The sequence below is a fragment of the Oncorhynchus nerka genome, linkage group LG26 (genome assembly GCF_034236695.1).
Source record: "Oncorhynchus nerka isolate Pitt River linkage group LG26, Oner_Uvic_2.0, whole genome shotgun sequence".
NCBI classification, from domain to species: domain Eukaryota; kingdom Metazoa; phylum Chordata; class Actinopteri; order Salmoniformes; family Salmonidae; genus Oncorhynchus; species Oncorhynchus nerka.
Window position 1 is genome coordinate 21562161 of NC_088421.1, and position 14499 is coordinate 21576659.

Sequence of the window (14499 nt, forward strand, 5' to 3'; positions counted from 1 at the left end):
CTAAATGCTAATAGTATTAGTTAAAACTCAAAAGTTCATTAAAATACACATGCAGGGTATCGAATTAAAGCTACACTCGTTGTGAATCCAGGCAACAAGTCAGATTTTTAAAATGTTTTTCGGCGAAAGCATGAGAAGCTATTATCTGATAGCATGCAACACCCCAAAAGACCCACAGGGGACGTAAACAAAATAATTAGCATTTCGGCGTTACACAAACCGCACAATAAAATAGAAAACATTCATTACCTTTCACCATCTTCTTTGTTGGCACTCCTAGATGTCCCATAAACACTATTTGGGTCTTTATTTCGATTAAATCGGTCCATATAAAGCCTAGATATCGTTATATGTAGACTGTGTGATAAACGAAAAAAACATTGTTTCAAAACGTAACGTCATTTTTTAAAATTCAAAAAGTCGACGATAAACTTTCACAAAACACTTCAAATACGTTTGTAATGCAACTTTAGGTATTAGTAAACGTTAATAAGCGATAAAATTCATCAGGAGGCGATGTAAAGATCATTAGCTGTCCGTCTGGAAAAATGTCCGGCTAGAAACTCAACGAAAATATCCGGTCCTAGACCGGATTAGATACGGTGTCCTGTATGTGTTTGACCAAGAAAAAACTCGAAGGGAAATGACAAGACTCTAGACACCCTGTGGAAGCTGTAGGTACTGCAACCTCAGTCAATTAATTGTGGTTCACGTTTATCAATGGGTTCAAGTAGCGCATGGATATATTTTCCCCATTTTCAGTGATCAGTTTTTCCTGTGCTTTTCGATGTAAATGCCGTTCTGGTAAAGCCACAGCAGTGATTTAACCAGTTTTTTAAACGTCTGAGTGTTTTCTATCCACACAGACTAAGCAAATGCATATACTATATTCCTGGCATGAGTAGCAGGGCGCTGAAATGTTGCGCGATTTTTAACAGAATGTTCAAAAAAGTAGAGGGTCGACTGAAGAGGTTAAGTCCTATGAGTGCCATCTGGTGAAGAGCAAAGGTTAGTGATTAATTTTCTCTCTATTTGTGCTTTTTGTGACTCCTCTCTTTGGCTGGAAAATGGCTGTGTGTTTTTTGTGACTAGGCGCTGACCTAACAATCGCATGGTGTGCTTTCCCTGTAAAGCATTTTTGAAATTGGACACGGTGGCTAGATTAACAAGTTAAGCTTTAATTTGGTATATTGCACTTGTGAATGTATGAAAGTTACATTTTTCTAAAATATATTTTTGAATTTCACGCTCTGCCATTTTAGTGGATGATGTCCACTGGCTTCCAGTTGAAGCTCGCATCCGCTACAAGACCATGGTGCTTGCCTACGGAGCTGTGAGGGGAACGGCACCTCAGTACCTCCAGGCTCTGATCAGGCCCTACACCCAAACAAGGGCACTGCGTTCATCCACCTCTGGCCTGCTCGCCTCCCTACCACTGAGGAAGTACAGTTCCCGCGCAGCCCAGTCAAAACTGTTCGCTGCTCTGGCCCCCAATGGTGGAACAAACTCCCTCACGACGCCAGGACAGCGGAGTCAATCACCACCTTCCGGAGACACCTGAAACCCCACCTCTTTCAGGAATACCTAGGATAGGATAAAGTAATCCTTCTCACCCCCCCCCCCTTAAAAGATTTAGATGCACTATTGTAAAGTGGCTGTTCCACTGGATGTCTTAAGGTGAACGCACCAATTTGTAAGTCGCTCTGGATAAGAGCGTCTGCTAAATGACTTAAATGTAATGTAAATGGTTCCGCTAGCTAGCCTTAAGAAGATAACAGCCTCCACTCTTCGAAGAAAGCCTTCCCATAGATGTTGGAACATTGCTGCGGGGACTTGCTTCTATTGAGCCACAAAAGCATTACTGAGGTCGGGCACTGATGTTGGGCAATTAGGCCTGGCTCGCAGTCGTCGTTTCAATTCATCCCAAAGGTGATTGATGGGGTTGAGGTCAGGGTTCTGTAAAGGACAGTCAAGTTCTTCCACATCGATCGACAATTCATTTCTATATGGACCTCGCATTGTGCATGGGAGTATTGTCATGCTGAAAAAGGAAAGGGCCTTCCTCAAACTCTTGCCACAAAGATGGAAGCACAAAAGTCTAGAATGTCATTGTATGCTGTAACGTTAAGATTTCCCTTCACTGGAACTAAGGGGCCTAGCCCGAACCATGAATAACAGCCCAAGACCATTATTCCTCCACCAAAGTTTAAAGTTGGCACTATGCATTCTCCTGGCATCAACCAAACCCAGATTTGTCCGTCGGACTGCCAGATGGTGAAGTGTGATTCATCACTCCAGAGAACAAGTTTCCACTGCTCCAGAGTACAATGGCGGCGAGCTTCACTCCAGCCGACACTTGGCATTGGGAATGGTGATCTTAGGCTTGTGTAAGGCTACTCGGTCATGGAAACACATTTTATGAAGCTCCTGACAAACAGTTCTTGTGCTGACGTTGCTTCCAGAGGCTCAGGCTAAATTCAGTGTGAATTCCTAGAATGGAGGAGATGTCCATATACACCAAGTTTCAATCAGTGCAGGATCAGGATCCATCACCACACCCCAAAGAGAGATGGAGGCCCAGATTGTTATGCCAGCACTGCTTCCTTTTGGTCCGGATGCCAGGTGCTGCAGCACTTGTTGCCAAGCCCCAGAGCTGGCATAGAGCACATTCAGAGAGAACAGTGTCCCTGACACCCAAGTCTCAAATTAGCATTTCTACTCAGAGGGTGAAAAACTGCTGGGAACCAGCCTTGTGAAGACAGACACTTCAATTATGCATATGCACTCCAACACCCTTTCAGGACCAATGTAACACCCCTGTCAACAAAGAACATGGGAAACTAAATGATTTGATGAAATAGGGGGATGTTGATGACCTCATTATGCAGACCACACGTACGTAGCTAGTGTCTAGTGGGAAAACATGTTTTTTCAAAACTAGTTACCAGCATGATACAGGGATGCAAACTGGTGAGGGCCCAAAAAGGTGACACTGAAATATGCAAAAGATCCCTGCAGGTTTGAACTAATTAAACAAAGAATATGATCTACATGATCAGTGTCAGTATAAAATAAAGTGGTTAATGTGAACCTAACTCACAGCTAAAAAAAATGTAAAGAAAGCAATCCAATGTTATTTGTTGCCTAGACTTCACTACAAATGACACTCAAGTTGAGAAAAAAAAACAATACACTAATATTGCAGTTAGCCATGACAGCCTTTATAATAGAACACTTGTGACCACACACACATATTGCACTTGGGAAAAGTACATTTTAAAGTAGAAATTGAATGAAACAAACAGGCATTCTATTTTTGCTCTATTATAGTGGTCACTATAGACATCGATCAAGTGCACAAAGCTACATGTGTCCAAAAATAACATTCACTGAGTTAAGTTATTATCCCCCTCACACGTGTTGCTGTCAAGTTCAACACAACATTTACATTTACATTTAAGTCATTTAGCAGACGCTCTTATCCAGAGCGACTTACAAATTGGTGCGTTCACCTTAAGACATCCAGTGGAACAGCCACTTTACAATAGTGCATCTAAATCTTTTAAGGGGGGGTGAGAAGGATTACTTTATCCTATCCTAGGTATTCCTGAAAGAGGTGGGGTTTCAGGTGTCTCCGGAAGGTGGTGATTGACTCCGCTGTCCTGGCGTCGTGAGGGAGTTTGTTCCACCATTGGGGGCCAGAGCAGCGAACAGTTTTGACTGGGCTGCGCGGGAACTATACTTCCTCAGTGGTAGGGAGGCGAGCAGGCCAGAGGTGGATGAACGCAGTGCCCTTGTTTGGGTGTAGGGCCTGATCAGAGCCTGGAGGTACTGAGGTGCCGTTCCCCTCACAGCTCCGTAGGCAAGCACCATGGTCTTGTAGCGGATGCGAGCTTCAACTGGAAGCCAGTGGAGAGAGCGGAGGAGCGGGGTGACGTACACAACACAACAAAAACAATATATTTGGGCTGCACTGCACATTATTACATTGTACACCGCCTGTGGACATCTGTTCTACAATGTGCCAGCAAAAGTGAGAAAGAGGGAAAGTGTGTGGTGTTCCTTTCACCTCTACAGTGGTATCCAGCTTAAGCCAGGCCCAGCTCCACACCCTGAATGTACTTGTTTAACAAGCAACGCCTCATTTTCACCTAATTCTCTCATTCTGAAAATTAACCACATACTGTAGAGGGAAAACATTAGTTAACAGATCGTGGTTAGTTCTTTAGCTAGTTAACATTTTACAGATTGCCAGGGTCCAGTAAGCAACTAACGCGTTATAACTTGAGGAACGGCAAGGAGTCATACACCAGTTAATACTATAGGGAATTGGTTAGGTTACTAACGTTAGCTCATTTGATATTGTAACGTTAGCTGTCTACTTTATTAGCAAGCTAATTTTCACACCGTAAACTCAATTATTTGATCAGATAAGTTGGCTAATGTTGCTCAACATTTCTCTGGCTAGCTAACTGAGAATTCAATCCAGCTAGCAAGATACTTAACAATGCTAATACCAGTTCCACACGTTCTCCCTCACCACAAACTTTCCAAATGCCATTCGTTTTTCGGTTACAGCTCATGAAGTACATTTCATGACCTTCTCACCCGTCTCCATGGTCAGGCTACTCATCTAATGTCACCTCTTCGTTATCGTTCAGGGGATGCACTGCTGTAACAGACAAGCTCCCTTTCCAGAGCGCTCGCTGATGCTGTAACTAGTAAGTTGGTTCTTTCTTCAGTCGCGTGCTGCGCTGCATTCTGTTATGTAAACGATTGGCCGAGGCTTTGATACAGTCAGTATTGCTCCAAACTTGCATCACTCGTTCCCTTACAGCCAGTAGTGATCCAACCCCCCCCCCCCCAAAACATTTATCATTGGATCTATACGAATCACGTAGGTCACCTAATTTGGATTAAAAAAACGGGCCAAAAGGTGACTAGTTTGCAACCCTGGTGGTAGAGGCAGGTAGCAATATTCAATAGGTCTAATGATGCCTTTGGATCGTTCAAACTTAAAAAGCACAAGAGAGGTTTGACACCCACCATCTCAGATTGTTCTGAAATCATTTCTGTTAGATAAGACTAGCATTCCTGCAACATTGAGATAATCGATTGAACCCAACTGGCCATTTTAAATTTAGAGGATTCATATAATATTCAATAAATATAGCACCTAAGATTTGACTTGGATCAAACTTTTTTCTAACAATGAGTTAGACATGAGGAATCCAAAGAAATGGTGACCCCCCCCCCACACACACACACACACACACACACAGATCCCACTCAACAACTACTATACAGTATTCCTTCTCCGTGGAGTAAGGGGCTGAGGATCGGCATATTGTTTCTTCGTCCTATTGCCCTTTTTGGGTGCCGATTACATTGCAATCCAAGAGGATGCGTGGCAGGCTAACCACCCGTTACGCGAGCGCAGCATCAAAAGGACCTTGTGGCTGCAAGGATCCAAGTTAAGTTTCTAGCTAGCATTAAACTTATCTTAGAAAAAAAACAATCAATCTTCACAATCCCTAGTTAACCTAGTAATATAAATCAACCATGTGTAGTTAACTAGCTTGCTCTGCGTTGCATATAATCAATGCGGTGCCTGTAAATGTATCATCAAATCACAGCCTACTTCAACATGATAATGTAACAATAGTGCATTCGCGGGAAAAAGCACAATCGTTGCAATAACGTACCTAACCATCAATGCCTTTCTTAAAATGAATACACAAGTATTTATATATTTTTTAAACTTGCATATATAGTTAAAATAAATTCATGTTTAGCAGGCAATATTAACTAGGGAAATTGTGTCACTTCTCTTGCGTTCACTGCAAGCGAATCAGAGTATATGCAGCAGTTTGGGCAGGCTGGTTCTTTGCGAACTGTTGAAAGTCCATTTATTCCTAACAAAGACAGTAATTACTTTGCCAGAATTGTACATAATTATGACATACATTGAAGGTTGTGCAATGTAACAGTAATATTTAGACTTAGGGTTGCCACACTTTCAATAAAATACAGACCTCTAGTTCAGAGAAATGTGTCATTGAAGTTGTTTGGTTTATGTGCCATCTTACATCCTGATATTACTTGGTTCTGACCACTGATGGTGTTGTTCCTGCTATTGAGGGGAAAATCACCTAATAGCAAGAACAGCACCATCAACATTGTGCTCAGCACAGCACACTCACATGGCAACCATCAGGGTGTCTTCGATACAGGAATGCTGAGCTCTGAGACATCACATTCCTCACAGAGAGCTGTGTGTGACCAAAGGCAACACACATTACTTTTACAACATTGGGTTTGTGTGTGTGTGTGTTGGGGGCTCACTGATCCTGTCAATCAGGCACATACAAACAAACAGAATGTATTTTGCCACCAGAACCCCAATCTCTACTACCTGAGGTAAAGAATTCCACTAGACCACAAAACCCACCCCCCTACCAGACAATTAATGTTATTATATAGTCTACCATCTGCTTCAATCAATTCATACTTGTGTTTTCAACAACAAAAGAAGCTTGGTTAAGAGGATAAGCTTGTATTGAAATCCCAAATCATTTTTGCAAAGAGCTGGGTTTTCCCACAGCCTCGATGCATTTTAACATTCAGGCTCCTTTGCCAATTTCCCTCCTTGCTCAATGAGACCAAACATTTTTTTAAAGCAAATGCACAGTTGCTATGTTATGCCAGGAGGTAGAACACAATGGACCCTCAAAATATCAAAAAGTATCCAAGCTCAGGGCAGCAGAGACAAGAAGTCTTCTCCATTAATTTCACTTTTTTTGCCCAAAATAATCATCCCTGCAGATTATCCTAAAAACACAACATCCCAATGACACAAAACAATTAGCATCAAACTAATATAACTGCTTTACACTGATTCAGTTAGGACGTAAGCAGTCATGACAAGACTATGCCATGGAGTAATTATGTGGGCGTGGGAGAGCAACAACATGGAGGGCTGGGCAGCAGTGACTGCTTCATTCTGGCAACTTGTGTCATTCTGTTGGAATCAAGGAGACATAAAGAACCCCAGTCCAGAGCTCTCCAAGCCAAGACTGTCTGTCCACTTCCCTGATCATTCTTTGCCTTAGGTAGGGTAAAGCTAATGCACAATTCGAAAATAAGGATATCACAAGGTTTTCTTGAAGCTGTAGATGTGAGCGTATAAAAATACACCCCTGATTTAAATCTCTTTAGTCACGTCAACCTAATCGATAAGGGAATTTGAGCCCACTGTTTCTTAGCTAGGAATCAACATCTCTTCAGTCTAAACATACTTCCGGCGCCGACAGAGATGGCCGCCTCGCTTCGCGTTCCTAGGAAACTATGCAGTATTTTGTTTTTATTACTGCATTGTCGGAACTAGAAGTACAAGAATTTCGCTACACTCGCATTAACATCTGCTAACCATGTGTATGTGACAAATAAATTTGATTTGAAGTGCTGTGATACAGTGAATGAATGGGTAAGAAGACTGGGTGGTCAGTTATAGGGGCAATGAGCAGTTGCTACATCAATTTCTGGACGTATAAATTAATTATATGTACCTCACTGATTCTTGAATAATATAACTTGTCTCGTGTCGTACCCCATCACAACCCAAAATATAAACATGTTTTACTCCAATGTTTGTCAAAGTAAATGCAAACAAACACCATATAGGGTGCATTTGTAAATTCACTCTGGCTTTCTATGCCGATTTCAGAGCACGCTCATCCGAGTGTAACAGAGTGCAGAATAACTAATGAATTTACAAACAGTGCAACACCAGTTGAAAATGACATGTCAGTAAACATTGGCAAAAAAAATATTTAAATTGTTGCCAGCAGCAGTTACAGTCACCGACCCTACTCCTCGGGCAGAGCGTCCAGTGTGTGCTGACAACGCTCTGACCTTGTGCGCACTCTGGCACTCCATACGAACACACCCATAGCCTCAAAACATGTTTAAAACTATCATTTTGGATGGTCCTTACATCCATAGCTCTATATATGAATTTGAGAGTGGTTACATTTCTCCAGCACCATCCTTTAGCTTTTTACCGAAACAGGGTTGGGGAGGCCGCTTTATTATTGTTTCTACTGCTGACTGCTGCTTTAATAATGCAGCTTTGTGTTTGTTTGTCACTGAGGCAACTGACCAATCAATGAATGAGCACCAGCAGCCCACTAAATTTAGTTGTGAAGTATACATCAAATATTAACATTCAAAAGTGGATTATGGCACAATAGTGACTTTTCCTAATTAAATACATGGTTGTCTTCAGATATAATGGTTGAGTTGGATTAGAGTGTATGTTGCAAGTTTCTTTAGAATAATATTAGGCAAATCTGACAAAACAACCTATGCATACCGGGAATTTGGCATAGAAATAGAATCTCATTTTAGTATTATGGAATTCAAATCGGTCTATGAGAATAGAGTAATATTACCGTGATGGCAAGAGGACAATAATGGTCAGTGAGGAGACTATTTCTTATGTATTGTAACGTTAGCATTGGCCTTTGTGACCTGCCATTATAATTTTGTGAATGGAGCAAACTGAACCAAAACATTATCTTCCGAGTTGTGCAAAGCTGACCCGTATCAGAACTGTTCAATTGAGTGATGGCCTAGTGATGCACATCACACGTTATAAAGATACAGGCCTACAAGCAACGTAGCCATTCACAAACTTAAATATAAACAAAACATCGATTATATCCACCTGACTAACAAAACACTTGCACAGAACTATATGACATCGTTTACCTGTATGACCAAGTACACAGCTAGCTAGTTACAATAATAACCCACTATGTGATAGCAATTCAACTGAAAGCTGGCCGACAGACAGTGTGCTGTAGAATCAAGAATCTACATTTGTCTGTCTTAATTCAGAAGATATTTTATGACAATGGGAGGGCAGTTCATAACATGTAGCTACTAGTATCTGACAAACACCGTCTAGCTGGCGTTAATTAGCTAGGAAAGATGAACCTACATGGCAAACACCACCCCTTAGTCTTGCTGCAACTGCAAGTGCTTTGTGGTAATTCAAAACAAAGATAAGATAGCTAGCTAGTTATTCTAAAGACAGATACATGTTGAACTTACATTCGTGGTAGTTGTAGAGGAGGGGCACCCCGTCTGAGGAACACTCCATCCACGAACACCCCATTTTTGCCGAGGCATCGCAAGTAGAAGTCTCCACCACCAGTGCTATCGTCACTAACAGTGAATATTTCGAGATGTCTTCGAGAAATAAAACTGGAATGACCCATGCTCACATCCACGGAGCCCTGAGACGAGTTCCTACCGATAGTCACCGAGCGCTTTTTCATCAAGTATTCGAATTCACGGCCCTCAAGCCGGGCAACCGGCCCAGACGACCCGCTTAACACCGCCATTTTACAGGATAAATTGTATATTTGACAAATGCTTATAAAAAGAAACACCGGTACGGAGATGCCCGTGTATGTATTTTAAATGCCGTCGCAAATGGTCGAATCTAAAAAAAGGGGGGCATCAAATTTAACACAAAAAATTAAGGGAACGTGCCAGACCAGGGATAGCGGCTCCAACCCAACGCCGCGACACAGAGAGAAAGGATAGGAGAAGGCTCCAACCAAACAACACAACATGTGGATATACCACGATTGACAATCCAATAACCCAATAAAAAATGAACAGGCAGTTGTAGCTACAAAGAGAAGACCAATCAGGCACAAGAAACAGCTGATCATTGACTCAAGGTTGGTTGAACTGTAGCGTAAGCGCATTGTGTTGTCAATATTTACCACATACAGAAACTCAAAAATTGTCTATATCTTAAAAATTCATGAAAAAGAAAATTAGATTTTTGGTCTTAATTTAAGGTTACGGTTAGGCATACGGTTAACAGTGTGGTTAGGTTTAAAATCACATTAAAAAAAAAGATAATTGTAGAAATGGGCGGGGCTTAATACGTTGTGGCTGTGGTATGTAGTGGCGAGATGTAAGTCCCCGCACTATCGTTTAAAAAATAAAATAAATAAAACGATGCCATTGCCAAGATGACAACGATTTGTTATTTTTGTTTACATAGAATTGTATTACTCGTAAAACATTTATGTTGATGATGACGTTGTGATTTTGCACTGCATGTTTACATATTCAAAGCAACATGAGAATGGCTGGTATAGGCCGAGAATAAAGACTTGAGACAATTTCCACAGTAGTCACCATCCAACGCCTATACATGATGATCCACCACCAGGACTACTACGGATTCCATGCCTGGTATTGGATAGGACACCGTTTGCAGCAGCTTTCCGGTTTGTGTTATGGTACCCAGAATGCCCTGAGACCCCTCTCGTAAATTATAGAGGTCATAGTAGTCTAAGAGCTTTAACATAATTTGAAACATTAATTACGAAAAGACAATATATAATTTCGACCCAACCACCAGGTACGGAGACTGAACCGAATACTCGTTTATTTTACTGCAATAACCAACGTCTTTTGGGACTCGCTGTGGCCTTGCAGCGTGGAAACATGTGCGTTTCACGATGACGTCACCAATTGGAATCAATGCCCCTCCCAGTCCAGGGTTGTTTGTAAACAGAATGGTGGTGGAAGGGAGGGTGAAGACATCAACACCTCTTTGCAAGAAGACCATGATCACACCTCTAGTGGCATTAATTTGAACAGGGTATGCCAGTGTGGCTTTGGATTGCATATCTACCTTGTCCTTCAGCAGTCCAAACGAGAGACAAATATATTTTTCAAGAAGCATCAGCTTACATCAGAAATAATGTTTGATTTGTCAGACAACCCTACACACAATTTCTTGGCTCTTTGTACAAATTAATGGAGGGGGATAATAATTTGTTTATATATATTTTTTAAACACTCCTGCACACTCTAGAACATGTACAACTAGATAGAAAGTATGTAGGAATTGTAATGGATTTATATATTTTCAAATAGGCCTAACTGCCTTTTTTTCTGGCCCCCGAATTGCTTTTGACAGAGAAATTGGGTAAAAAAAATATATATGTGCGGTCCTCCGTTGAATTTTGAATTCCCATTGTGGCCCTGGAGCCAAAATTATTGCCCACCCCAGCTTTATACTGAATTATACCTTGTGTAACATATATATTTCTAAACGGGCATTTTACATGATCACCTTGGAACACCATTCCTGGGGTCTATCGGAGTATCCTATAGTGGCTTTCCTTATCCTTCATCTCCTTGTTTAAAACAGTGTCGATTTTAGCATGTAAATCTTGGTGGGGCAAACTCCCAAATGTGTTTTTAGATACAGGCCAGCAAAGCCACTACACAACACTACACTAAACAATACATTAATTGCATTATAACGGTGACAAACGGTTCCCACAAACTGTTTTCTTTTCAGCACCATGGGGTGAATCCTTACCACTGCTACACCTGGCTATCAGCAGAGACTTGTCTGGCAGCAAAACAGTTCATTCAGCCTCATTTACTGCCATTTTTAAAGACATAGCTGATATGGCTGACTTTCTTAAGCAAATGTGCTTTCTACTGACAATTAAGATATACAAACAAAGGGACGACGAGTTGACAAGAGGCAATCCTTAATTTCGATTAAGACATGAATGAGCGAGCTAGAGTGGATGTAGTCAATATAATATAATATAAAAGTACTATTTGTTCAGTACTTTTGAAATGTACAGCGACAGAATTCAGAACATGGGCTGTTCTTACAGTATTCTCCCTGTACACCAAGTCAGAACTGTAGGCTAAGTTATGAGGGGGAAAGGGACCAAATTATTACAGTGAGGCACATGGGCTACTAACATCTTACAACACAACATATTTATGCAGCAGCATACAATACATTTTTGGACTCACCTTGTTGTGCTGTGATCACTTGAACAGGAAGGTGGCGCTGCGGTCCTTGTGGGAAAATTTTGTCATCAAAGTCTGGCATTGTAGTGGAGGACCTGTTGGACTGTTTATTCTTAGTGTTTTCTTAGCACTATGGCAGGTGCTAGTAAGGGCACAGATGACATCAACTTCCAACTTCCAGTTGAGGTAGTTTAATGACACTGATTCACATAGAGCAGGAACGGCACAGCACAGTGTATGGCTTGACAATTGTGTTAACCAAGCGTGTGTGTGGTTATTTCTGAAAGACACACAATGGCCTTGGCTAAAACAAAGAATGATAACTAAAGGCAATCAGGAAATGGCTGGAACTTATCACTTGGCTTGTGTACTTTCTCTAGTTACTTCCTTCTCCTCTGTTAGAGATTGCCCAGCATACTCTGCTCCACATTACTGGTGGGCAGAGCTACAGTTCTCCTATGTCCTACTAATATTTCGTCTTTCGTACAGGAATTCTCTGGATTTATGGTGCTTTCAAGACAACTGAGAACACTGAAAAAAAAACAAAGTCGAATCATGACGTCAGTGATCTTCAGGTCAGAGCTCGAGAAAGAGGCCTGCCCTGAGTGACGGGTCGTCACTTGTTCAGAATATAGGATAAGTGGAAGCAATATGGCAGAGACCCACCCAGGGGATTTGCTTTCCCCTGTGGTTCTTCAAGATCAATGCTCTAAAGGCAAATATAATTTGCCTCTTCCTCTCTGCTAAAGGTGAGGAATAAGGCTTAGGTCTGGTCCAAAAACAACCCCTAGCCCCATACCTTAGGCACATAATTTGTTCTTAACTGACTTTCCTGGTTAAATAAAGGTTAAATAAAATAAAAAAGTCAATGACTTATTTCCATTGAGGTCCCTAAAGTGCATGGTGCAAAAACATTACATACAATAGATACAGACATAGAAACATTCTTACATACAATAGGTACAGACATAAATACATTATTACATACAATAGATACAGACATAGAAACATTCTTACATACAATAGATACAGACATAGAAACATTCTTACATACAATAGATACAGACATAGAAACATTCTTACATACAATAGGTACAGACATAAATACATTATTACATACAATAGATACAGACATAGAAACATTCTTACATACAATAGATACAGACATAGAAACATTCTTACATACAATAGGTACAGACATAAATACATTATTACATACAATAGATACAGACATAAATACATTATTACATACAATAGATACAGACATATATACATTATTACATACAATAGATACAGACATAAATACATTATTACATACAATAGATACAGACATAGAAACATTCTTACATACAATAGGTACAGACATAAATACATTATTACATACAATAGATACAGACATAAATACATTATTACATACAATAGATACAGACATATATACATTATTACATACAATAGATACAGACATAAATACATTATTACATACAATAGATACAGACATAAATACATTATTACATAGGTACAGACATTAAGATAGTTATATTGTTCAATCATCAGCTAGCTTTGAGATGATTTTTAAATTAGAGTTACGGTCGGTATGGCTTTAAGTTGTTGTGGTAGTTTGTTCCGCTCTACAGCTCCATATATAAAAAGGTATTCTTACGTATAGACTCTTACGTTTTAAACAATCAATATCAGAGGCTCTGGGTTAAGAACAATTCTTACATGCTTGTTTTGGCTGGCCTGTAGCTTATTCTTTAGATGTTTCTGGATGCTGGTGAACCATTATGTGCATGCATAATTAAGGTGACACTGTACATGCCAGCGTCACTATAAAGTCCTTTTTAGGTCTGAGCTAGGAATGAACTTTTTTGGTTTATCTTTGTTAAAGCTTTCAGTGCCATAGTATCACCAGTCAGGTACCTCTCCAATTCACACCCATGGTAGCAGACCACGAGTAGCCCCCTTTGACACTTAAACCAGGGAACCTTGAAATCTTTACTCCAATGGATTCTGTTTTTCCAAGATGCAGAGAAAGTCTGTTATTTTACAAATGCCTAAATTCTTTAAGAGCTACACAAGTGCCTAGGGGTAGGGGTGAGTGGTTGTTTCTGGACAGACCACCACAGAAACGATTATTTCTAGATGCATGCACCAATAAACTATATGAATATCCAGCTACCACTGGAGGGAGGCATGCACCTTCCTTAACAATATTCACAAGATGGGAGAACCGCAGCAGAATGCTGGTAAACTGTACCAGAGGTTTGCAGGAATAATGCATATCCTGGCATAATAACTGATTTGATAAATCATGTTCAGTCATTTCATAACATTATTTATGAACATGAAATGCTTTGAAGACTTAAGTTACTGTTTTTGTAACATGAAAAACACGACAGTATTACATCAGCTAGTGTTTTGCTAAAACCAGTTTGTTTTAGCAGGCCATAGAATGTGACGTGCACTCTCCATTTTAACTGTTTGTGTTTGAGTCAGAAGCCATATGAACCATACAGTATGAACAATGTTGATCATTACAACACGTTTATTTCTCCCATATGGATCTCTTACATGCTGGCAACATACAGTAAGCAGTGACCCTTTCAATAGATTTGGCAATCATAC

The 14499-nt window shown here is 40.5% G+C and overlaps 1 protein-coding gene across 1 annotated transcript in view; it reads right to left on the bottom strand.

The window, feature by feature from the left end:
* Positions 1 to 9616, bottom strand: part of LOC115110712 (forkhead box protein K2-like) — a 35066-nt gene extending 25450 nt beyond the window's left edge. Inside the window, exon 1 of the mRNA XM_029636573.2 lies at positions 9118 to 9616. Within this exon, the coding sequence (XP_029492433.1) occupies positions 9118 to 9410 (293 nt within the window). The 5' untranslated portion in view covers positions 9411 to 9616. The remainder of the gene's footprint in view (positions 1 to 9117) is intronic.
* Positions 9617 to 14499: the final 4883 nt, after the last annotated feature.